Source organism: Kwoniella newhampshirensis, chromosome 4 (assembly GCF_039105145.1).
Source record: "Kwoniella newhampshirensis strain CBS 13917 chromosome 4, whole genome shotgun sequence".
In the NCBI taxonomy this organism is placed as follows: domain Eukaryota; kingdom Fungi; phylum Basidiomycota; class Tremellomycetes; order Tremellales; family Cryptococcaceae; genus Kwoniella; species Kwoniella newhampshirensis.
This window is the reverse complement of record NC_089958.1, coordinates 1,341,243-1,365,551: the sequence shown is the minus strand read 5'-3', so window position 1 is coordinate 1,365,551 and position 24,309 is coordinate 1,341,243. Positions and strand designations below refer to the sequence as shown.

Below are 24,309 nucleotides of genomic sequence, written 5' to 3'. Positions count from 1 at the left end.
AATGATTCAGCCGTTCTTGAAGGTGTGTAGCGCTAACATCTGAAAACCTCGTAAAAATGCCATAGCCACTGACCACTCTTTCCTCAGATGAGCGACAAAGACCTGAAACGTCTCTCAAACGCTGAGACCTTCGTCGGTGGTCACGAGCCCCTTCCTTCATCGTTGGAAGTGCCCAGAGAAGATCGTCAACCTCACCCGGAAGAGGAAGCAGCTCAAAGTAAACAGCCGAAACCCAGTTTCTGGTCAAGATGCCACGATCGTTGGGCGCTCGTCTTGTTCCTCCTTAGCGTATTGATCTATACTGTATTGAGCGTTTATACTATCTACTGCTTCGTTACTGATTACAAGGATGAGACCGATACCAGTCTTCGCTTACCAATGAATGGGACAGCAACTGTCGATTACAACGAGGCGCTCAACATGTGAGTCAGCACAACACGAGCCGTTGTGGCAGTGCTCACGATAGCTGTCAACGTGACATGATCAGTCAATCTGCCTGGATGTTCGCCGGCGCTACCGGGATCGCTATTGCCTTAAGCCTTGGTCTCCTCTTAGTGAGCTTACACCTCCCGCTAGAATCCGTCTGATCAGCGGATTTTGTACATCTTCGGGTCGGTCCGCTAAAACTGATCGTCTCAGTTTGTCCGACACTTTCCCTCTGTTGTGATCTACATTGCTCCAAGCGTCGCCGTGATCTATATGGTTGGTTCTTCTGTTGGTAAGTGAAGTGAAGTCATTCCGTTCCCTTGAACCGATTTCTGATTGACTAGTATCTTAGGCTGCTTTATGATGCATCGTGAGTCCTTCTCAAATCGCCTCTCCCTGATCATATACAAGCTCAATATCTGCCATTGGGGGACGATGTGCAGAACCTGCTTTCGGTATCATATCAGCCCTGGTGGCCGCTCTTGTGATATTGGCCATGATCAAGAACAACGGTCGAATAGAGCTTGCCAAAGATCTCATGATCACCGCGAATCTCGCTGCATCAAAGCATTGGTCGGTCTTCTGGACGGTCATCGCTGGTAAGTCCTCGACACCGCCCTTCCATCCCCAGGCCAGCAGATCGACTGAGAGGATAAGCTGATGGGACGATACTGTATGATCAAAGGCTTGATCGTGCAAGGTCTCAATACCTTGTGGAACGTCTTCACTTTCGTCACTGTCTTTCTGCGATTCGAACCATGGCAAAAACGTATGTAGTTTTCTGCTGACTTCGAATCTCGTGACTAACACGCATGGAAAACAGAGTGTGCACAAGGAGTGTATTGCTCGGGACTGATCACCTGGATCTTGCTGATCTTCGTGGTCCTTGAGTATATATGGATCTCAGGGGTGACTGACTGTTCACCTTTTCAATCAAGATGAGGGAAGGGAATACCTCAAACTGACTCTTTGTGCGTGTCGGTGTAGGTCATCAATAATGTCACCTTGGCGGTCATGGCCGGAGGACCATATTCCAGTGAGTGAACGCCTTTGCGGCTGTAGACAACCGACTGCTCCGCCCTCCTGTGTCTACTGCACCAAATACTCAAACATGGCCCGAGGCTTTCAGGAAATACTGATGAATTGGAATATTATTCCAGACTGGTGGTACGGAACAGATAGCAAAACCAAGAGCGAGTCAGTTTGGGCACTCAAAAAAGCTGCAGGAACATCCCTGGGCTCTATTGCTTTCGGCAGTCTGCTCGTAGTGTTTGTTGAGATTATCCATTTCATCCTGAAAACGCTAACAGGAGGCGATTCAAGTAAGTCCATCCACTTGTCGCGATTGATAAGGGCTGGCGGTGGGAAGACTGCAAGACGATCGTGAGGCTGATGACCATCTGGAACTTGTTCAGAGGATAATGCAAATGCGTGGTCATCTTGCTGTCAATGTTTGGTATGTGTCTGAAGTCTGATGCTGAATAGGTACATTCCGGAGGCAAGCTCACACTGAACGAATGACAAACAGTGCAGTAGCTGCTTGCACTTTATTGAGCGATTACTGCAATATTTCAACAAATACGTGTTGTAGGTATCAGGACCGTTGAACTATCTTTCCGCTCCTCTTCATGGGTGTCAAAGCAGCTGAAAACTAACGTATACCATGATTGAACCTGCAGCATCAGGATTGGTAAGGCAGGAATCAGTAGGGATCTACGGGCTTGTAATTTGCTGATCACAACTTGCAGGTGTTGAGCGTTTCAAGATCGGCTACGTAAGTTTGGTTGGAATCTTATACTGAATGTACAGGCATCATTCGCTCACAACGATGAATACCCCCCTCTCACGCTCTCCCCCCCTCTCACACTATCCCCCCTTCCCCACCCCCCACCCCCCCTTCTCCTTCTTCTTCTACGATCGCTATAGATCCAGGGAGGTAGAGAGATCTTCCGACTTTTCGGCAAGGGGCGATCGCTCAAAAACAAAGGTAAGTCCCAGCAATTCTCATTGTGACCATGTTACCCATCCTGATGTCCGCACGATGCTCCGGTTTGATGAGAACACCTCGCTGATACCGTCAACGATTCCAGGGCTTGGGGCTTTGCTCAACGACTCGATCGTCGGGAGTAGTCTGACATTTGCGTGTCTGGGCAATGCGATTCTCTGTGCCGGATTCACCTACCTCTATATGACTGGTGAGTACTGAACGATCTGTCCTCAAAACATGCTGTCGCGCCGGCATACTTTGCTGCAAACTACCTGTCAAGTTGCTGACTCGGGAATTGTATCCTCAGCGATTGACGGGACTATGAAGATCGACCATTGGTGGGATTGGTAAGTCGTCGGATCGCCACACCCCTGACGATTTTTGTTGCTCAACGGAACCTCATTGATGTCGCCACTCATCACAGGCTCATCCTCCTGTACTCTTTCCTCATTGGGATATCTATCGGTCTCGTACTAACCTCTGCGATTGTGAGTCCAATTTGGGACCCAACGCTTCAACGTCCCTTACGCTCGGGTTCGAACGAGACTCACATGATAAATTACAGTATGACTAACCGCCACATTCCTTCTGTCAATCAACAGGAAGCTGGCGTATCGACCATCTTCGTATGCATGGATAAGGATCCGGGGTGAGTTGATTCATGATCTCCTATACCGCTCATATATATCCAGCCTGCACTACCCATTTGAGAGAGTTTGGAATGCTGAGTGACTACTTTCACTTGGGATCTGGCGCACAGTAAACTAAAAGATCACAACCCGCAATTTTACGCCGTAAGTCTTCCCCGGCCTTTCATGTCATCATAACCCCACAAAGTGTGCCGCCGCCACGACCCGCCCTTGCGTACCACTATTTCTACTTGCTGACAATTGAACTCATTGCAAAAAGAAATTCGGACCTGGGGGAAGATACCAGGATTACAATGTTGACATCTACCCCGAGTTGAAAGATGCGCCAGTGTTCAATGAGTCAGCGAGAGCCAAGGGGGACAATCAGGTGGCGAATGTCTATCTTAATCAATGAGTAAAACAATGAGTAACATGACAAGAAGCTTGTACCACGTCAACTTGTGTAATGGGCGATGTCCTGTGGTGCTTGTGGACATTCGCTTGACTCTGTACATAATCACCTTCGAAGTCAAAGATAGCCTGTGTTATGAATAACTAATTGGTAATGAAGAAACAGCAGGGCAGAAGAGCAAGTGCGAAAAAATGCAGCGATGACAGCATGTATATGATTGGAACTGTGACTGGAAGCAACCAGACTAAGACATTGACATGAGGGTGAGATCGATTGCAGATTACTCTACGTTTGATGCAACTGCGAGGAAATTGAAAACCGAATCAAGCAGATGCTGATGATGATACCGGAACGGGAATCGTCTTCCTTGCCCTTAGAGCCGACTCCGAGTCGTTGAGCAAACTCGAGGTCAGACCCTGTGCCTCGCACGTTGCCGGAGGATCGATATCCATCTCGTCATCTTGCGCCGGTGTTGCCTCTCGCGAAGAGTCCGAATCCAGTGGTGTATCTGAGATGCTTTCGTCAAACTCCGAGAATTCGCTATCGATATCCATTGACTCGATTAGGGTCGAATTAGAAAAGGTCGGCAACGCAAGTCCACCACCGGTGGAGTCAGCGGATCGGGACAATTCTGATGCAGTTTCGTTCACATAAGCATCCTCGTGGTGTGTGTCGGACGACACCGAAGACGACGACGAGCGAGAAGCTTCGTTTTCAGGGAACAGCGAATTATATGAGGGCGCGAAGCTTCGAGGTCGAGAACCCAAAGGGGGGTTGGGATGCGGAGTCGTACGTCTTCGACGCGCCAGAGATGGCATGTAGAGTGGTGGGGGATCACACAATCTCCTCTCACCGTTCTCGTGGTAAAGCTGGATATATGCGGGTAGTGCAACCTCCTTGGGACCACACAAGGGCACTGTTGTTGGAGACGTGCCAAATCTGATAGGAGTAGTGATGATGATAGCCTATGCGAAAGATATTTAGCTCATTGTCATGCTGGATCAAAGAAGACAAAGAGCTAACCTGGGGCTGGTCGGATCCCACAATCTGACAAATTAACGTGATCTTCAGAAAATGCTTGATTCTTGAGAATGGTCTGTCCATGTGGCTTCACGCATGCTCCTTCGACCAGTCCTTGTGGCATCGGGAGGGTAACATTGACATGCCGTGGTCGATCTCCCAAGCCAAACCCATCGTAGGGGAATCGGAAGGTTCGTTCTGCCCCGGTCTCAGAGAGAAGACACAACCGCGTTTGTGTCCCTTGAAAACGAGTGTCGTTCCGTGCAATGAGTGCGTTACTGACGCGACCAGAATTGGGGTCGAGCAATTGATGCTCAGCTGAGTTCCGCGATGGCTGTTCGGTTGGAATGGGGAATGCAGCTGTGTAAGAAGTGAAGGAATATGACCTAATTTGCTCCAACAGTCAACGACAATCGATACACCTGCTGATCAACCCACCTGGATTCTTCTACCTCTTCCACGACCACCCCAAGCTCCTTCAGATAGATGAACGACTCCTCGCCCGCGTGAGTGGATTGCCTCTCCATCGCCGCGGGCTCCAGCTGTCTTTGGCAGCTCGCGGGGACTGAGCCAAACCCGTCTAACATATGCACGTCAGCCGAGCCGGCAGATCCATTCACAGAAGTGGCTGTCTCGTTCTGGAGAGGGCTCTGAGCAAGACTTAAACCCCTCTTCGCCTGGATCCGAAGCTTCACTTGAAGGCGTGGCTCAGGCCCGTGAAGGTCCACCCATCCCGGAACTATGACAACGCAATCTAGAGGATTCCATTCCTCGGAATTAGCGGTCAGTGAGAACTCTCGTGCACATAGATCGGATGCAGGACCACTGATGGCACTTGGAAGACGGTGTCGATGAACTGTGAAGGGTGTCGATTTGCTTGAGGAAAAATCGATTTCTCCCGGTTGGAGGGATTTGTTGATTGAAAAGGACCCGAAGGCAGACTTTGGTCTCGCTTTGGCGAGCTGACGATCGAAAGATGAAGTCTTTGCTGAGCCACTGGGCGCAACAGCCGTCGAAAACAACCCGTTGTATGGCTCGACTCTCTTGGAGACATTCTTTTGTCCGATCCATCCTATGATGGCATCGACACGCACACCATATCCGACGGTAGTCATTCCTGAGTCATGTGAAGGCGGCAACCAACCTGGCAATCGTATGTCAAACTGCACAACGGCCTGAAAGAACGAGGCATTGGGTCTTGAAGGGTCGTGGGAGGGAATCGGCATTGAGTTGTGGGGAGAAGCAATCGGATGTTGGAAACTGTAAAGGCGCATAGCGGTATACCGACCTGAAGTTTCATATTCAGCCTGCGAATAGATCAAAAAGAAATCTCAACAGGAGCATACCTTGATCGTCCCAGAATTCAGACTTGCCTTCTATCTCTATCCTGAGCAGCATATCTCTCATTTCGCCATGCAATGTTGATGGAAGGGTAGGCAGCGTGAGTATGACATGACCAGGGAGGGAGTAGCTAGTGCTGTAGCATCAAGTCCAGCTCATCAGTCATCGATCCGTTGTTCTCTTCCGGACCATTATGCACGACATGAATGTAAACTCGGCGTCTGGGTGGCAACAGGTTACAGTACTCACCCGGTATTAGCACGACCAATCATGTCGACCACTCCACCTTTGTCGAATTCGACCTCAACCTTGGCAGACAGGTAATTTTGATGAGGATGAAACTCCATTCTCGAACGCTTGAATGGCGGAGACTGAGGCGAAGTTCGATCTGGAGAGCGCGGCCTGCGAGAAGAAGACGAGGTTCCGATCAGAGGAGAGAGGAAGCTTCTCGAGCTATGGGCTGTTTCCGGGACCGTTGACGATGCTGCATTTATTCCCGGCCAGGTTTGAGCTTGGTTCTGTTCAATCGTGTAAATGGTTTGTATGACTCTGGTTTGGTTGATCAGTGCCGGAATGGAGATTGAAGTTCCCTCTTGCGGGTTTCCGTTAAATCCAGGAAGTGAGGCTTCGAATGAAATGCTGGAAGAACGAATGAAGGATCCGAAATATGCCGCTGTATTGTCGATGAAGGCTGAAGTAGACGAAAATGTGACAGTCGATACAAGGGATGAATCAGTGTGTGAATAAGTGGTGTGTGAACGCAAAGGGGGAAGCGATGTTGAAACGTCCTCAAGAGGGTATCCGATGCGGTGGATTGAAGGAGGTGTCATGTTGGAAGCATTGTTTGAAAGGCCAATGGTGGTCTGTGAAGAACGATAGGGTGAAGGACGGTCTGGAGTTGCAAAAGAGAGTGAGAACGATGTGAGAGGAAAAGCTTGTGTGGGTGTCGACATCCTGATGGGGTTAAGGAAACGGAAGTCGGACAGACTTGTCGCTGTTTAGGATCCGAGTGCGCCGGTTTCTGATTCCAATCGGCGTTGACTGTTCGAATCTGATGGATGTTTGTCAAAGGCGGTGTGTGAGGTGGTTGTGTGTTCACGCCCTGCGTCAGTGTTCGATGACTATTCGAGGTAGGCCGAGAACAAAGAAGGCCAGGGATGGTGTCCTCAATCCTGACTTCTCTTTGGCGAAGCGCGTGTTTATGTACAGTCCACTGTGAGGCGGAGAGAACGTCAAGGGACAATGGACAGTGAGTCATCCATCAAGTGATACAGACCGGACCGACGACCTGCGCCCCAGGAATGAAAAGCTGCGTCAAGCGCATGTGGGCCGTGCGCATAATCGGACCACAGACATGCCGAACAAGCCCAAGGGGATGAGCTGACATGATCAGGAGTTTCATCAACAGAATAGAAAAAAGGGGTCGTTCGGTATGATGGGTGAGTACATGGTCTACGTTCAATCAGTCTGTGTATCTCCGGCATGATTTTGCGTATGTGTGTGTCTGCTTTTGTTCTCCTGGCTGCATTCAGGTGAATCAAGGGGCCGGCGTCGAGCAGAACAAAAGAGTGTAACCTGTTCGAAACACTCTCAAACGCGTCGCGTTTGACTGTATGCTCGGCCATCGCCGACTTTCGGTCTATCAGTGTAATCTCAGAGAGGGATGGTTACTCGCCACATCTCAAGGCCTACTTGTTCGGCTGCTCTGGGTGAGAGACGAGGGAGAGAGAAGGGAGAAAGGGCGGTTTGGCAAGACCAACACTCCACCAGTGTAGCGATAGCTATCAGGAATCCTTACACTTTTTTTACTCTCGAGGGACAATGGCATGCCCCTTTCACCCCCTTTGATACGGGGCCAACTATTGTTTGTGTGCCTTTGTTGCGATGTCGCCTACTCTCAGGCCTCAATACACCCACAGACCGCAGTCTGATATAGAAATGATGTCAACCATCCGTTTGCATTGGCGATCAGTCAGCTTCTATACTGGTATCTATGATCGTCATCACTTTGAACGGCAAATGCGCCTGGAAACTTGTGTGATGGGAATTCCGGCAAAAGTTGAGCGGCGAAGACCGCCGTTGGTTTGTATCCAGAAGATCAACAGCTGTCGGGTTTCTGCGACCTGCCTCTCTTGTGAATGGTCTCACACTCAATCGCTTATACTTTGATTTTTATACTCTGTTTCTCTCTCTCTCTTTCTTCCTCTGGCCCACAAGCTCAGACCCAAGGCTCTCTTTAGAGCCGCAGAGACTGCTCCCTCGCTGTCCAACTTATTACAATGACCAGTCCTATGAGTCGCGACGATGATCACCTCTCATTCACCACCGCCACCGCTCCGTCCACCTCGCCTCAAGCTGCATCTTCGTCCAAAAGCGCTGGTGCTGTATCACGCAACTTTTCCGCATCAATGTTCAACACGAATCGAATCTCGGGCGCGAGCGAGTTCACTCCTCTGCTGGAAGACACTGGAAGACCACCCACGAGGAACTGGACGGCGAACCTGGATGAGGCGGCAGAAGAAGATGATAGGATGCAAAAGGCAGGTGCGAGTGCTGGTGGCAGCGGGAACCAGACACCTAAAGACGGAGATGAACGAGGACCGAAACGCAAGTCCAGCGCGACTCTAGCATACGCCAAGAAGATCAGACAGCGATCCAAGTATTATGTACCTGTCACGGAATGGTTGCCCAAGTACAGCTGGTCATTGTGAGTGTCGCTTCACAGTTCATTGTGATGCGTGAGCGCTGAGCGACTATGCAGGTTTTCGGGAGACTTGGTCGCTGGACTGTCAGTGGCCTGTCTTCTCGTACCTCAGGTGCGTCGTAGCGGAATGGAAAAAGGAGGTCAACTGACAGAAGAGTACTCAGGCGATGTCATACGCTAGCGGTCTAGCGCGACTCACACCAGTCGCTGGTCTATGGTCTACAGCTGTCCCAGCCCTGGTATATGGCGCGCTGGGCACTTGTCGGTGAGCTCCCTCCCCATCTTGGACACAGGAAGAGATCATCCGCTGAGCTATTTGATTGTCCAGTCAACTATCTATCGGTCCAGAAGCTGCTCTGTCGCTCTTGATCGGTCAGATGATACAGGAGCTGGTATACAGCGATCCTCATAATATGCCAGCACATCCTGAACTGGAAGCTGCAGCGATCGCACTGATCACTACATTCCAAGTGGGTCGTACGAGGATAACGGGTTGGGCAGACGCAATGCTGACCATGCCTTGTAGATTGGAGTAATCACGAGTGTCCTAGGATTACTTCGATTGGGCTTTTTAGACGTTGTCCTCTCTCGAGCTCTATTGCGTGGCTTCATCACTGCGGTCGGAATCGTATGTGACTCAGTCTATGGTCCGAAATGACTTGAGCTGACGGCCATATAGATCATCTTCATCGAACAACTCGTACCTATGTTAGGCTTGGCTGCCATCGTCGCTCACCCCGACATGCAGCAAGAACCGCCGACCCTCCCTATATCCAAATTCATCTTCACCCTCAGACACCTCGACCACGTGAATAAAACCACTGCTATCCTCAGTTTCACTTCGCTTGGGTTCTTGATCTTGGCGAGAGTCGTGAAGCAGCGCATCGCTTCTCGTCCTGGTGGAATATGGGTCAAGTATATCCCGGAAATCCTGGTATTGGTCGTTGGTACTACAGGTGATTATTTATCATTCTGCCGAAAGAAGAACGCGAAGCTCACCTTCGACTCTCTACCAGTCCTCACACATGCTTTACGATGGGACCATCAAGGTGTTGAAGTGTTGGGGAAAATCCAGGGTGGATCGTCTATCCCGTTCGGCTGGCCTCTCTTCGGAAGGACATTGAAATACTTCAATTACACTGTGAGTGGCCGCTCACAATATCTTGCTTTGAGTGACCGTGGTTGACAGCTGTCCCCAGCTCCCAACTGCCTTCGTGAGCGCTATCGTCGGTGTGGTCGACAGTATCGTAGCCGCTCGAGAGAACGCTGGCTTGTACGGGTACAGCGTCTCCCCGAACCGGGAGTTGGTTGCTCTTGGTGGGTGCGACTGAGCATCAGGGTGGACGTTCCTGATTCAAGGTCAACGTAGGTGCGGCAAATCTTACGTCTTCCTTCCTTGTCGGAACCGGTGCAATCCCCATCTTTGGTTCGATCACTCGTGAGTGAAATCGTCGTCCTGCAGCTAGTTCCGACTGAAATGAATGGTCTTCCGTTTAATAGGATCCCGACTCAACGGTCAGATCGGCAGCCGCACGCAGATGGCCAGTATCATCACCAGTATTTGTATGATCTTCTCCATCTTCTTCTTACTACCATACCTGTATTTCTTGCCAAAGGTGAGCATCTTGTAAGTGTACAGCGATCGTCCGCTAATTCGGCTCACAGGCTGTGCTCGCGGCGATCATTACCCTTGTTGTCTACGCCAGTGAGTTCTATACACTCGACTCAATTCTGGCCAATGCTTATATGTTCAATCCAGTCCTTGCGGAGGCTCCTCACGAGATAATCTACTTTTGGAAGATGCGAGCATGGACGGACTTCCTGCAGATGACAGGGACTTTCTTCCTCACCCTGGTGTTCTCAATCGAAGTGGGTGTATAGTCATAGGAGGTATAATACGCGAGGTAGGAGGCTGATCATTGTTCAATCTCTGTGGATAGCTTGGTCTCGTGGCATCTGTCGTCTTTTCTCTCATCCTTGTGATTCAGAAATCAACTCAAACGAGAATCAAAATCATTGGACGTCTGCCCGGGACCGACAAATGGGTGCCTATAGACGAGCATGAGGCTGCACAGGAGGAGATCCCTGGAGTGTTAGTGGTGCGGATCAGGGAGAGTCTATCTTTTGCCAATACTGGTCAGTTGAAGGAACGATTAAGAAGAGTAAGTTGTCACAAAGGCGGACCTCGTCAACTTGAGTACAGTGTCGCCAAGCTGATCATTTTCTTTACTATCAACAGTTGGAGTTATACGGTATGGGGAAAAGCCACCCCAGCGATGAGCCGCGACGAGAATCTGCGAAAGCTCTTATCCTTCACATGGGGGACGTGGAAGAGATCGACGCCTCGTGAGTCACTACCTTCGTTGCAGAGTCATTGCTGACCAGAACCTCTCAGAGCCACGCAAATCTTGTACGAACTAACGAAGTCTTATGACGAGCGGGGCGTCGGTGTCCATTTCGCCCACCTCCGTCCGAGTCAAATCAAGCTATTCCAAATAGTGGGAATAACAGACTTGGTGAGTGATAGAGCAGCTTCAGCCAGAGCGTGAATGTTTGATCACAGAATGCTGATCCGCTCGAGTTTTATAGCTCGGTCCCACGCACTTTCATCGCGATCTAAGAGATGCGATGCGCGAAGTCGAGAGTCTAGGTTACGGCACTAGTATTTTCTCGAGGTGGGAGCAATAGAGGTGGGCATACTCTGGCCGATCTCAGGCAATTGTCACGCACGATAAATTAGACAACATTTTGTTCAGATCTCTGACTTACGTAGAGCCGTCTGTTGTTAGACTAGATGTAAAGGTGCTTTTTCTGTACGCATGTTATACTTGACGCTCATCCGTCAGTGATCACGAATAGGGTTATGGGGATACCGGATCTCATTCGTTGTGAGCTTCGTTCGAATCTCGCACGGAAAGAATTGTATCAACGCACTAACAGGGCTATGAACCGGTTTTGAGCGTCATTGCCTCTGATAGTCGGAACTTTGAATAGCCATATTTGACGCAAAGACCACTAACAAGGCTCTCTCTGCAATCTGAATTTACTGTGTATTTCTCGGGAGAAAACGTAACTATACTCATATGCTGATCTGTAGTGTATCTCCCCGCATATCAATCCTGATATCAAGCATATCTGCAGAGGTGTAATGCTCTGTGCGGCAAATGCATGAGCGAGATCAATGGGCAAAGATTTGGTGGTCAGACTCGTTGCTGAATACAGTCGTGACAACTGTCACGGTCTAGCGCATACGAGTTGGGAGGTGTCATGACGGCCATTCCGCCGCGACCACGAATAGTGCATTGTTACATAGCATCCTCTTGATATCTTTGAGCACAAGTCGATATCCTTGCCGAAGCCCGAGGAAAAGGGTGTTACACTGGATACAGTTGAACGATGGAAACAGGAGGAAAGTCACAATGGTCAATGTGGCCTCAATCAATGAGCCCTATCACACAATGGGACAGCACGATATGAGGATAACGAGGGTGACAAGGATAACGAGAATGACAAGGATAACAAGGAACTTAACACAGATATCTAGAAGGGCTTAATGCAGCTCTAGATAGACTGAAGTACCGCCGTGATATTGTCACAACGGCAATGTAACCGGCCATTAATCACTTGACCACAAAAGGCGACAATCCAAATCTCCAGCTGTACTGGAATTCCGCCGGTTATATAGGCTGGCCACAAGACATTGGCCGGGTGGTCATGGCTGACATGAGAGATATCGACGAACAAAGAGCAAGGTACTAGGTATGACTTTCAATCAAGAAATCACTAAGGAAAGGCTAAAACTACGAGTAATCTCGGTAGTGCCACACAGAATCACCTTGGATCAAGTGATATTATACCTTTGTGGAGGAGTGCTACAGTGGAGATGTGGTCACAATGGCAGAATGGAAAGGCAAAACATGTAAGATCAGGTAGTTCTTTTGTATGCTTTGTCCTGTGAATTCCTTTCATTACATTACAGTGTATAATGATGCACAGAGCAGCATGGGTCAACAAGTCAATATGGCAGAATAAACATCATAAAATGGTTCCTTGAGAGGTAAATGTGCTTCTTTCTGAAATGTCATGCAATACTTGCAGCATTCACTTCTCCAATCAGCAAGTACAAACATCCATTCCACCATCTTTGAAGGAATCCCACACTGCACCTCAATTGTCATGTCCTTGATCACAGCACCCAACCATCCAGTAACTCTTGCAGATGCTCCTAACCTCCCTCAAGTGCCTTCCAGAAGCCCAGCTTCTGAAGTGCTGACCACTGCAGCAAAATCAAAGCCCAAAGTGTTGTCCACACAAGAAATCCATATCGCTACTGTGAATGTGTGAGTTGATGGCTCAGACCTGCTGCCAGCAGGTTGAATAGCTGACTTGTACAATGCATATTGTTCTATCAGCCGGAACAACAAGGACTATGTGCCTCCAATGGATGCCAAGGCGATCTATGTTGAGAGACCTTGGTCAGAGCGCAAGACAAGACTAGTGAACTCCTTGCTCAGTACAGGCCCACTGCACATTCTGGGTTGTCAAGTAAGTCTCAAGTCATCACACAATTGTGCAGACATTTATCCTTTCCTTGGAGGATGATCCTTGCGCAATTCTGATTCCATCTCACTTTTAGGAAGTTTTAGTCAGCTTCTGGACCTGGCACATTTGTTGGGCCACACTTACACCCATGTTGGTGTTGGCAGAGACAACGGGAAGGAAGCAGGAGAATACAGTCCAATCTTCTTTGACAACACAAAGTATGATCTTGTGAAATGTGACACAATATGGTTGTCTTCTACTCCTCACACTCCAGGATCAGTAGGGTGGGATGCGGTCAGTCTTGTTCTCAAGTGACCGGACAGGACTGGACCTGAATAGCTGACTTGACGCTGTGTTTGTAGGAGCTGCCGCGTATTGCAACCATTGTGACTTTACGTCCTCTTGACAAGGAGAATGGTGATCAAGGACTGGTCCATGCTATCAACACACATTATGATCACAAAGGTGTTGAAGCTAGAGGTCAAAGCAGCCTCCTGGTCCGCTCTGAGATCTACAAATGGGTCACCAACATTGAAGCTCAAGTGGGGGTGATTGAACCAGGGCCAATCATCTTGTTTGGTGATTTCAGTGAGTGCTGCAGATCTTTTCCCTAGAATGACATGAAGCAGATCACTTGTGCAGGGTTGGTACTATGAGTGTGATAGTGCTGATTCTATTGGATTCAGATTCACCACCTCATGAGCCTGGTTACCAGAACATTACCTCTTTCCATCCACTTGAAGATGGACAAGCATCCTACACATTCCTTGATCTGTCCAAACACCTACTCACACAGCCCAGCTGTTCCTTGGCATCCTCTCCCCTCCAGACAGCACCCTATGGGCCAGTGCATACATTCACAGGGTTTGCACCTCCTGGGAGTGAGCTTCTCAGAACTATTGATTTTGTCATGTTGGGAACAGATCTCAGCTCAGACAATGTCAAGAAGGCCAAAGAAGGGGTGAGGCTCACAGCAGGGAGAGGTGGGTGGGAAGCAGCAAAGTATGCCTGTTTGGACAACTTTGTGGAAGGAGACCATGAAGGCTGGACAGGGAGATGGAGTGATCACAGAGCTGTCAGAGTGACTATCAGTAGAAGCCAAAGCACTGAGTGATCACACTGATCAAAGCAAGCCAACAACACCACAACAAAGTGTAGCTGGATACTTGTGATTTGTGTCTTGCTAAGGAATGCTTGTTCTGTGATTGTGATACATGTGATGACCAAACAGAAAACTCCTTTTACTTCACAATGGTCAATGTCGCTTTGACATCAGTCAATGAGCCCTATCACACAATGGGACAGCAAAATATGAATGCTAACAAGGCTAGTCTCATGTTGGCCAAGACCACCCAGCCAATGTCTCGGGCAAGCCTCTATAACTGGCGGAAATCCAGTGCTGTTTCAGAGCCATAGAGCTACTGTGACATACCTTGATAAGCCAATCATTCAATGAGTAGGTGTAGGCGGAGACAATCCGCATCCAGATTATAAGTGAGCATGAACTCTATCCTTGGATGCACAAATGTATTGCCTTCCAGGCGGAAAATGAATGATCAAATGTGCTATATCATAAAGTACAATGACAGCGTTGGTATCGTGCCGGTCCCATTCCCCTTCCCAATGATCGCCTTACGGACCTGACAAGACCTGTTTCAAGATCTCCGCCCTCCTTTGCTTCTCTTCCGCGTCTGGTGACCCCTGTTGTGCCGCGGTATCGTCGACCTCGTCCTCGTACTGAGTCGCTTGGCCGGCACTTCCATTGACCTCCATCGTATCAGGAGCAACCGGTCCATCTTCAGGCATATCATCAGACTCGCTCTCCATGTCCGCCTCAGGCACATCCCCGGTTTCCGGCTCCGGAAACTGATTCGCAATTGGTTGCGCTGTCTTGCGAGCCTTTTGTGCAGCAACACCTTTCACACTCTTCTTCGATTTCGTGGGCGCTTTACGGGACTTGGGCTTTTGTCGCCGATGGGAAGGTCGCATTATAAGCTCCTGCTCCGTCGCTGGTTCGGTTTCCAATTCTGCCTGCTCGGTAGGTCGTGGAGCCGCAACGATTTCGACTACCACTTCCGACTTCCTTCTTGCCCTTTTGGTCGGCGTTCTTTTTCCCGCTTTCTTTGGTGCTTCAGTTGCGAGCTGATTACGATTCTTTCGCTTGGCGGCTCGATCAGCTCGCGCTTGAGCACTGGCGGCAGCCGTAGTCGCAGGGCGCACACTTTCGTCGACTGCTTCCAGGTGAAAATGCGTACTTCGGGTCTTTCTGGTCTTCCTACCCGTGCCTGGCTTGTGTGGTGGAGAGGACTGATGACTTCTCCCATCTACGTCAATGTCGAACTGTGTCTCGTCAGCATTGCAATCTTCGCGCACAACTTTACAACTTGAACTTACAATCACTGCTTCTGGGAAATCGTCATCGATGAACTGTTCCATGGCTTCTTCTTGGTCATGATCCGAATCGCTATCCCTCTCCTCTTCCTCGTCTTGTCCCGAGCCACCCCCTCGCTCATCATGGCTGGCTGCACCGTCAGGTTCATCGTCCTCTGTTTCCACCTCCACCTCAGGAGAGGGTTCCCGTTCCCTCTTCAACTCCGCCATCTCCTGCTCGTATTCTCTCCTTCCTTGACTGTCCTTAGGCAGCCAAAATCTCGCTCGTCCGACTACTGGCCTCCCTTTGCTTAGTCGTGAAGATACCACCACCCTCATCTTGTCCTTCATGTGTTGCGCATTATACCATTTCAGTGTAGTGCTTATCGAGCCATATTCTCCATGAAGTGCGCACGCCACTCGTAACGGATACTCTTCATGCATGGGCACTTTTTGAACAGTTCGATACAGGAGCAATTCCTCCTCTTTCGTCCACTTCCGCTTTCCAGTCAGTCGACAATACGTCGAACGGGTGTTGTCGAGCTTGCCGTGGATTTGCGATTTCACAGGCTTGTAGTCGACGGGGATGATAAATAGCGGATCGGGCTCGAGCGACGATCCATCTTCGTCGACTAGAAACGGGTCCTCATCGTCGCGCAACAGCGAAACCTGAGCTCGGCCACCGCGAGGGAAGAGGGGTAGTCGTGACGGCTGGGAGGAAGCTTCCCCTTCGCGAGGCAGTCCCTCGAGCTTCACGGACGGTTGACGATCGAGCGCCCTGACTCTCTGAATGTGCTGAAGGAGTTTTCGGTCATCTTGATCCTCCTCTTCATCAGGTAGGGTAAATTGGTGGGCTTCCAGACTCTTTCGAGGACGCGAGGAGATATAAGCAGCCTGGGAACTAGTTTGAGCAGGTTCGACATTCCCAGGGTTGTCGGTCTGCTGTGGCGCGTCCATATCGATGCCGGCTTCTATGGGAAAGATTGGCGGGACGAGAAGCCCTCCTGCCGAGAGTATGTTGCCATCCGGCAGAAGATCCGCGAAATCTTCCTCTTCGTCCTTTTCATATGGTGTTTGCAGCTCATTCGAGGATGTCCGTGCGACTCTTGCCGACAGCTGTGCCATGTTCATGTCAGGGAGGAGATCGGCGATGTCTTCTTCGTCTCCTGACATCTCCGGTGTTCGCTCCTCCTCGTGTAGCTCCGGTTCGTCATCCACTGACATTGACCGAGACTGGAATGGAGATCGGGAATTTTGGGGAGCACTGGCGGGATTGGAACGATACGGGACAGGTGTGTCCGTGGTTCTACTGTTCAGGTGTGAAGTACGAGCGACTCGAATGGGAGGAGAAACACCACGAAGAGACGCGTTTGATCGCTCAACGTTCGAAGGCACTGGTTGTTCAGAGGTTTTAGCCTGCGATAGTGACTCAGATTGGTCGTCTTTTGTTTGTTCGATTGCAAGCTGTGGAGCGCTGTCGTTCCCATCGATCGACAGACTCTCCCAATCGACTTGCACTGCATCCTCCTGCTTAGCTGCCCACTTAAATCTTGGAGGCGCGCGCTGAGCTTCAATTAAAGCACCATCCGCATTGGCGAGCAGTCGGCCGGAGGGTGTGGCTTGTTCTTGTCCTCGAGGAGGAACGTAGTCCTTGATGGCCCATTCATGACCGTCGATATCCCCCTGACCTGCGAGATCGGTCGTTATGGGGAAGTTTTGTTCTCCGTCCAACTCGTTGGCGATCTCTGCGAGGAGATCGAAATCTATTGGCGAAGCGGTCCTGCTATCACCCTCGCCGTGCTGAGCTTCGGACTGGGAGGTTGCGTCTGCATCGTCGCCGGCAAGATCACTCTCTTCAGATGGCTCCGATGATGACATGGCAACGGCAGCGGAACCAATCAGTAGACGCCGTCGACCAGGCGTCAGCTACGGCATCGTAAAGTCAGTCGACCGAACGCCTCTGGTACAGTACAACAAGCTCACCAAGATTGCAGTGGGACTGCCAAGAACATCATGCTGGATATACCCCATAATCTCCTGTCGGAAGATATCGTACGGATATTTGCGTATCAGGATTTCCGGCGGTACAGAATTCAGCTATAGCAGAGGTCAGCTCACCTCTCAGCAAGCTGCCGGAAAAGGCCGACCTACCTCATTTAATCTCCGTTTGGCCAATGTATTCCACCTCTCCTCAATGTTCATTTTGTCTTGATCAAAATCCAACGAATCGTAATCTTCTGAAATTTCCCATTGACCGTAACGTCCAACGGCAGAAGGTGAAAAGAGATCTCGAATCTGCGACGATGGTGGACGAGGCAGTGAGGTATCGAGCTGTGGGGTAGGACGGGTCGTAGAGCATTGGTAAAGTAGTTGAACCTGAGTACAGAAGTCAGCCTAAACGAGTCGTAGAAGAAAAGATGACTGAAGCTCACCTGAGTGGCAAGGTCCAACCAGATTCTAAGTGCACTTTCACTGGTGCGCTTGTTCCTTGGGACGACCACAAGCCAAAACTTTTTCCAAGCCGACAGTAGGATCAAGTTACGTCTCCTCACTTTTCTGACCAGTTCGTCATCCACCTCCTTCGCCTTCCACTTCCCTTTCGATCTTGTCAAGCGTTCAGCGACACTTTCATCTTCTCCATCATCAATGTCCAGTGCAGACATTATGCTGCCAGCCTCATCAGGCCGCAGTATCGTCCATATGAATGTGGCGAGGTTCGAGAGCTGGACTGCACGAACCAGACCCGATGGGTCGACGGATGAGCGGACTTGTGAATGAAGGGATTCGATGATGTCGGTCGGAAGGGGAAAAGGGGGAGAATAGGGAGGAAAGATGTATGACTGGCGGAGTGCTTAGAATCAAAGTCAGCAGCGATATCCGAAGTATTTGCTATTTGCTACTCACCGTATAACCCGTCCCAGGCCTTCCTCGCGTCATCTTGATCTCCACTTTTTCCAGTTCTCGGTCTTTCCTCGTGAATAGATCTCACTAACGTCACCAAGCAGTCCCCGGCAACGTCTGCCAGGATCTCTGCACGATCGTTGATGGTCATCCCCAAGACTGCTGACCCGGTCAACGATTTCCGTATCAATGGCTTCGAGCGGACAGGCGGGGAAAGATGGATAGACTGATGCGACGCGTTCCGCTTGTGTCTGGACATCCGTGTCCGTGTTCGAGGTTGCGGCGTCGCATCCTTGTCAGTCTGAAGGGGTCCAAAAGATATTGAGCGCTCTCTCGTTGAGTGAGCGTACCCTCCTGGTGCAGCAGAAGACGATCGATCCCGACCTGACGGTTCGTCACGCGCCTCGAATTGCTGAGAAATGGTTTGCCGTGTGAGCCGTCGATGTGGCAGAGTACGCCTATGAGCGTTTTGATAGACCGGTATCCGCGACGGTCCTGCTTCAACAGAAGCTCTGGTGGGCGGCATCAGGTCTACCGTTGTGATGGTAGCGGCATGGAAGGGGAGGATTGACGCGAAACAGCAAGGAACACAAATGAACAGTGAACATCAACCTGAGCTGATGTTTACATTGTTGGTGTCGCCTGACCTCACAAAACGATGACGTGGAAGACTGAAATGATAGTGATCGCTATATACGCTTCAACGTTGTTCAATCGAACTTTATGCCACGAAAGGCAAGGGGAAGCAAAAGACAGGCACGAAAACAGGGGAGGGGAGGGGAGACTGGTCGCGTTGACGACTTTACGATGATATTGCAGTGACTTCTTGGCCTTGTTCTTCACTTCTTTTCATCCTCTTCCCCCACAGCACAAAAATAGCTGACAAAATGGCCGACCAGGAGAAGCCTGTTCAGACGGTCCGGACGTGAGCTGTCTCTGTATCCTTCTTGTCGATTTGCCCTGCTGCAAGCTGATCGAACTCATCGTCATAAAGTACCAACTATCCAGCTATCGCCAATGCTCCCCTCCCCGCTGAAGGCTCAGCTGCTTTCTCCAACTACCAGCTAGCAGCAGCTGTCCTCATCGGACCATGGATCATCACCAAGCTTCTTCCCTTCCGGACCGGATGGACCTTCTACTTCTTTCTCACTGCCCTCACGGGTGTCCCCATCGCTGTCGCTTACTGGACTTTCAAGTCCAAGTACGGTGCTAGAGTGAACGAAAAGATTACTTTCCCCGGTAAACCAATCTCCACCTACATCGAGCTCAAGGACGCAAAGCTGAAAAGGTACAATGAGACCAACAAGATCCCCATGCAAGTCTTCCACGATGCGTACTTTGACGGCAAGGCGGAATTCAAGGGCGATGTCTTGGATATCATGGAGTACAGGCATGATTGGGCATCCTTCGAGTTCACACCCGAGGTGAGCTGGACTCAGCGATAACGCTTGAACTCTGCTGACATACCGCATTTAGCTCTTCCGATATGTGTTCATGAACCTCATCCCCGAGGTGATCGTTCACTCTCAGTCCCAGGACGAGGAGCAAGTTCGTGACCACTACGACCGTGGAGATGACTTCTACTCCTGGTTCCTTGGTCCTCGAATGATTTACACTTCCGGTGTCATTTCTGACATCAATCGTATGGAGACTTTGGAAGAGCTTCAGGACAACAAGCTCACCATGGTCTGTGAGAAGCTCAACCTCCAGAAAGATGACAAGATGCTTGATATCGGTTGTGGCTGGGGTACACTCGCTGCTTTTGCCGGGAAGAACTACGGAGCCGATGTCACGGGTGGTAAGTGAAGATAGCACGCGATTATGTTGATCAGGTACTAATTCCCTACAATTTCAAAGTCACCCTTGGCAAGAACCAGACTGTCTTTGGTAACCGTCGACTTCGTGAAAATGGTGTTCCGGAGGAACAAGGCCGTATCCTCTGCATGGACTACCGAGACATTCCCCACTCCAAGGGCTACTTCAACAAGATTTCTTGTCTCGAGATGGCCGAGCACGTCGGTATCAGGCGATACGGCGCTTTCTTGCGAGAGGTGTACGATCTGCTCGACGACGATGGTATCCTTGTTTTCCAAGTCGCCGGTATCCGAACCAACTGGCAGTTCGAGGATCTCAACTGGGGTCTTTTGTGAGTGGCCATCATCTGTTCAGCTTGTGATGTTCCGGTTTGACCGACCCCGCGCAGCATGAACAAGTACGTCTTCCCCGGCGCCGACGCCTCCCTCCCCCTCGGCTGGGTCATTAGTCAGCTCGAGGCCGTCAACTTCGAAATCAAGTCCGTCGATGTCCTCGGGGTCCACTACTCCGCCACTCTTCACAGATGGTACCTCAACTGGGTCTCCAACAAAGACAAGGTTGTCGCCAAATACGGTGAGAGGTGGTACAGGATCTGGGTGTATTTCTTGGCCTACTCAGTCATGTAAGCATACATTGTAAAGAATTCCGCGACGCTTTTGCTGATGGTATTCATCTTCCAGTGCATCTCGGTTCGTGATCACCATATGAGAGTCGGCTTACTCTGTCCTGTACTGACTCTATCTTCTTCAGACAAGGTACAGCTTCGGTGTTCCAGATCACTGCGCACAAGAACCTCAACGCTTTCCACCGAGTGGGTTAAACAGCTCCTTGCTCGTTGTCGCAATAGCTAACACTCTTTCAGGTTGAGGGTATCCCATCTCACACCTCCATCCACGCTCCTGTCTCCCGCAAGATTTCGTGAGTTCCCGTCGCATATCTTGCCAACAGGACCTTGGCTGACGATGACTTGTTCCACTGTTAGCCCTGTCATCTCTCACACTGAGATGTGGGAGTAGATGTTCTAGAACACTTAGAGGATGGACAATTTGTCAGCGTCGAAGGGAGTACGAGTAGATATCCAACATCACCAAAAGGTAACAAAGAACAAAAAAGAAACAATCCGTCATACTCATATGCACGAATCGATTGTGCAAATACCGCTTGTGGTATGCGTATGGTTCGTCCCATCATAATGGTGCTGCATCTGACGAGCTCGTCGAGGGTCTCTGGGTGACTGGTATGAGCATTAGATGCGATGAGGGCGGATGTACGAAGAAGTGGCGAAGACGGGAAAGGCTCGTGCGCAAAACGTGATCAAGCGACAACAATGACTCCATTCTGATTGCCCATCTTCTACTTGACTCTAGCTTCTTTTTCTTCTTCTTCATCACTTGAATTTGGTCTCATCTCTCTCATCATCCTGCTTCTTGTATACAACAGTACAACAAAAATCACACGTCAACGCCATGACCACCAACAACATCATCTCTTCATATTCTCGGTTCTCTGATTTTGTTAACCTTCACTGTCCTTGGTCACATAATCCGCTTGGATGTGCACTGTGTCGTCACCCTCCACCTCCTGATAGTCGTACAAGACCGCTCAATCCTCTGGCAAGGATCTTTATCCCTCATTGGTATCTTCGCTCGTTCAGTCACCGCGACAACGGTCTCCCTACGATCCACGAGAACGAACGATATTCCTATGGCCATCGCGCAGGGTGGCCACCGACAGGAGGTCCTCCGTTACCTGAACAGATTCCATCGTATCCTGGATATCATGCTCCTGTCCCTTCTCAAAACATGGTTTTTCCTTCCACTGTCCCTCAAACATATGATTCAGCGCAAATCCCACCTTGCCTTCCTCCTTATTACCAACCAAACGTACCTGGTCCAGTTCTCGACCGCCAGCTCGCCGCCTCGACTGCACAATCACACTATCCTGCCGGTCACGATACCGGCTTGGTCTGGGAGAACAGACCGCAGACTCAAGTCCGACCAAGCTACTTCGATGGACCGACGTGGAGCACGAATTCGATCCGCACGGCTCAGCCACCGCGACCACGATTTAGGGCTCCCGGTGTCAAGACGCCTCAAATCAGGATCACTCGACCTACGACTTCCCGAGACATGTATACTCCGTCGGGATGGACACCACGTTCCATCCAGGGAGATGGTGAGCACGACCCCAGACCCAAAAGCCAAGGCGGAGGGGCGGGAGCGGCAGATCATACGGTTCAGGAGGTGGAGACTCGACAATTGAAGGATGATGCAAGTACGACGAGTAGATCCGGAAAAAGACAAAAGGCCGAAGAAGTAGGCGCAGAAAAGGAAGCTGGACCTAGTGAGGGGCTCAAAGAGGGCTCATCGAGAGCGTACGAGAAAACTTTGGAAGTCACTTATACCGTTTCTAGGAGAAGGATCGTCTCGGCGCCAGCCTTGATTCAGCCGGGACTCAGAGCATGGAGAACTTTTAGTCGTGTAGTATAGCATTGTCCGGTTGCTTGAGTTCACTCTTCACTTTCCGTGTACTGTTCATCACTCCCTCCGTCACCCTAGGTTTTATTTTCGTCATGTTGTTGTCCATAGTTGTCATTTGAGACCATGTCATTCGTTGTATCCTGTGAAACGCTGTCATCCGCCTAGAATAGGTAGGTAGGAGGCGGAGATTGTTGCAAGTCCACTTGTGCACCGTATATATCACTCGCAGCTAGAATATCAGCAGGAGTTTGCACATTTCGACGATGACTCTCCTATTGCATTCAGATCCGGTCACTGCTCATTTTACTGACTCACGAATCATCTCGTCCCCGCCTGGACATACGATCTCGATACGACGTCCTTGATTCGCGCTTTTCACCATGGAGACCTACACGTTACCTAACTTTCCCTCGGACTATTCCACGATACATCTCGCCCTATTTACCAATGTGACCAACTCTCCTCAGATCAGGAGGAGGTTGATCGAAGCGTCCGTGATGGAAGGAGCTGCAGGGGATAAGGCACGGGCAGAGGTGGATTTCGGGTTCATAGAAGCGGATCTGGTGAGTGCTCATGCTCTTTCTTCACCACAATGTCTGTGAGAGGTGCGGTTTGCCCACATCGAGTGAAGCAGAGACTGTTGAGGAGCAACGAGGGCTTGGCGCAGTGATACATTGGATCTACATGTGATATAACGAAAGGTGTATCAATCGAGCTGACCCGACTTGGGTGTCTGATCGGACACGCATCATAGCTCGTATCGAAAGAACACCTCTTAACAGCGATTCTCTCGACGCTCCTCTATTCTTTCCCCACATCTACACCTTCGACTTCCGCCTCATCTTCAGACCCACCCACATCAGACCTGTCGTCACTCGATCTCTCTTCTTCCATCCTTCCCACTACATCATCATCAACCACTACTGATATATCGACCCCTCCGTTCCCATCTTCGCATTCTCTGCGAAAAGCAAGCCCCAAAACTCGTTCACACAACTTACACTCCGAACTTCTCCTCTCCCTCTCACCCAACAACAACATCACCGACTCGATACGTCGACACGGTATCTCCGACAGTACCACGACCCTTGCCGTGGTACGATTCGGCTCAGCGGATGTGAGTGCGGAGGAAGTGTGCAGAGGGATGGAGAGTGTTGTCCAGGGGGAATCGGTCGGGTGGGAGAGGATCGAGGGTTTCACTGATTGGTCGAGGGTTGACAAGGTGCGTTCAATTTTTGGGGATAAACCCCTATCTGCCTACATACTGTCCAGCCAGTCATTTTGGACTTCGCCATACCTCAATCTGTCATCGTTGTCTTTTGTCGGACCCCATCTGTTCTGTTCAGTTCTGGAGCAATAGGATACGTCGGAAAGCGTGCGAGTACATCAGGCGGAGTGACATTGCAGAACGAGAATGAGAACCTTGCGCTGATCAATCACCACCCTCTCATAGGTTTACAAGCTGAACGAGCTGAATGCTCTCAAATCACCCGACGTCGAGCAGAAGAAAAAGCGAGCCGTGATCAGTTCAGTCGCTATCAAGAACGTTATATAACCACATTTCCACCACAAACAAAAGTAGACTTCCCAACCTACCTGTTCTGATATAGACTGCACTTCGAGAAGCTGCTATACCCAGCATTGCCCGTTGTATACCTTATGCATATGCGTGACGCATTTCC

The 24,309-nt window shown here is 50.1% G+C and overlaps 8 protein-coding genes across 8 annotated transcripts; 6 read left to right on the top strand and 2 right to left on the bottom strand.

Moving 5' to 3' along the window:
• Positions 1-87: 87 nt before the first annotated feature.
• Positions 88-3,457, top strand: IAR55_002478 (uncharacterized protein; the record flags this gene model as incomplete). Its single annotated transcript, XM_066945591.1, has 17 exons — positions 88-422; positions 488-554; positions 640-718; positions 779-796; positions 870-1,025; positions 1,112-1,195; positions 1,250-1,335; positions 1,414-1,462; positions 1,587-1,748; positions 2,175-2,200; positions 2,353-2,413; positions 2,517-2,621; positions 2,721-2,760; positions 2,838-2,901; positions 3,016-3,062; positions 3,174-3,207; positions 3,323-3,457. The coding sequence occupies 17 exons, from the start codon at positions 88-90 to the stop codon at positions 3,455-3,457; spliced, it is 1,548 nt and encodes a 515-aa protein (XP_066804280.1).
• Positions 3,458-3,777: 320 nt separating this feature from the next.
• On the bottom strand, positions 3,778-6,162 carry IAR55_002477 (uncharacterized protein; the record flags this gene model as incomplete). The annotated part of the gene is made up of 6 exons (XM_066945590.1): positions 3,778-4,419; positions 4,478-4,501; positions 4,758-4,860; positions 4,913-5,762; positions 5,821-5,951; positions 6,065-6,162. The coding sequence occupies 6 exons, from the start codon at positions 6,160-6,162 to the stop codon at positions 3,778-3,780; spliced, it is 1,848 nt and encodes a 615-aa protein (XP_066804279.1).
• A 1,932-nt stretch (positions 6,163-8,094) lies between these two features.
• On the top strand, positions 8,095-11,207 carry IAR55_002476 (uncharacterized protein; the record flags this gene model as incomplete). Its single annotated transcript, XM_066945589.1, has 16 exons — positions 8,095-8,522; positions 8,577-8,631; positions 8,684-8,784; positions 8,848-8,989; positions 9,046-9,147; positions 9,199-9,475; positions 9,536-9,660; positions 9,719-9,836; positions 9,889-9,957; positions 10,020-10,135; positions 10,185-10,224; positions 10,279-10,388; positions 10,460-10,681; positions 10,759-10,865; positions 10,915-11,035; positions 11,109-11,207. The coding sequence occupies 16 exons, from the start codon at positions 8,095-8,097 to the stop codon at positions 11,205-11,207; spliced, it is 2,232 nt and encodes a 743-aa protein (XP_066804278.1).
• A 1,488-nt stretch (positions 11,208-12,695) lies between these two features.
• IAR55_002475 (uncharacterized protein) lies at positions 12,696-14,175 on the top strand (the record flags this gene model as incomplete). The annotated part of the gene is made up of 6 exons (XM_066945588.1): positions 12,696-12,859; positions 12,932-13,064; positions 13,156-13,279; positions 13,336-13,355; positions 13,424-13,649; positions 13,748-14,175. 6 exons carry the CDS (start codon positions 12,696-12,698, stop codon positions 14,173-14,175), a joined length of 1,095 nt encoding a protein of 364 aa, XP_066804277.1.
• Positions 14,176-14,693: 518 nt separating this feature from the next.
• On the bottom strand, positions 14,694-18,858 carry IAR55_002474 (uncharacterized protein; the record flags this gene model as incomplete). Its single annotated transcript, XM_066945587.1, has 5 exons — positions 14,694-17,357; positions 17,415-17,528; positions 17,583-17,807; positions 17,864-18,282; positions 18,336-18,858. The coding sequence occupies 5 exons, from the start codon at positions 18,856-18,858 to the stop codon at positions 14,694-14,696; spliced, it is 3,945 nt and encodes a 1,314-aa protein (XP_066804276.1).
• Positions 18,859-19,219: 361 nt separating this feature from the next.
• IAR55_002473 (uncharacterized protein) lies at positions 19,220-21,163 on the top strand (the record flags this gene model as incomplete). The annotated part of the gene is made up of 9 exons (XM_066945586.1): positions 19,220-19,257; positions 19,327-19,756; positions 19,809-20,130; positions 20,190-20,478; positions 20,536-20,769; positions 20,828-20,836; positions 20,898-20,958; positions 21,010-21,065; positions 21,130-21,163. 9 exons carry the CDS (start codon positions 19,220-19,222, stop codon positions 21,161-21,163), a joined length of 1,473 nt encoding a protein of 490 aa, XP_066804275.1.
• A 450-nt stretch (positions 21,164-21,613) lies between these two features.
• On the top strand, positions 21,614-22,636 carry IAR55_002472 (uncharacterized protein; the record flags this gene model as incomplete). Its single annotated transcript, XM_066945585.1, has 1 exon — positions 21,614-22,636. The coding sequence occupies one exon, from the start codon at positions 21,614-21,616 to the stop codon at positions 22,634-22,636; it is 1,023 nt and encodes a 340-aa protein (XP_066804274.1).
• Positions 22,637-23,007: 371 nt separating this feature from the next.
• IAR55_002471 (uncharacterized protein) lies at positions 23,008-24,182 on the top strand (the record flags this gene model as incomplete). Its single annotated transcript, XM_066945584.1, has 3 exons — positions 23,008-23,190; positions 23,382-23,849; positions 24,081-24,182. 3 exons carry the CDS (start codon positions 23,008-23,010, stop codon positions 24,180-24,182), a joined length of 753 nt encoding a protein of 250 aa, XP_066804273.1.
• Positions 24,183-24,309: the final 127 nt, after the last annotated feature.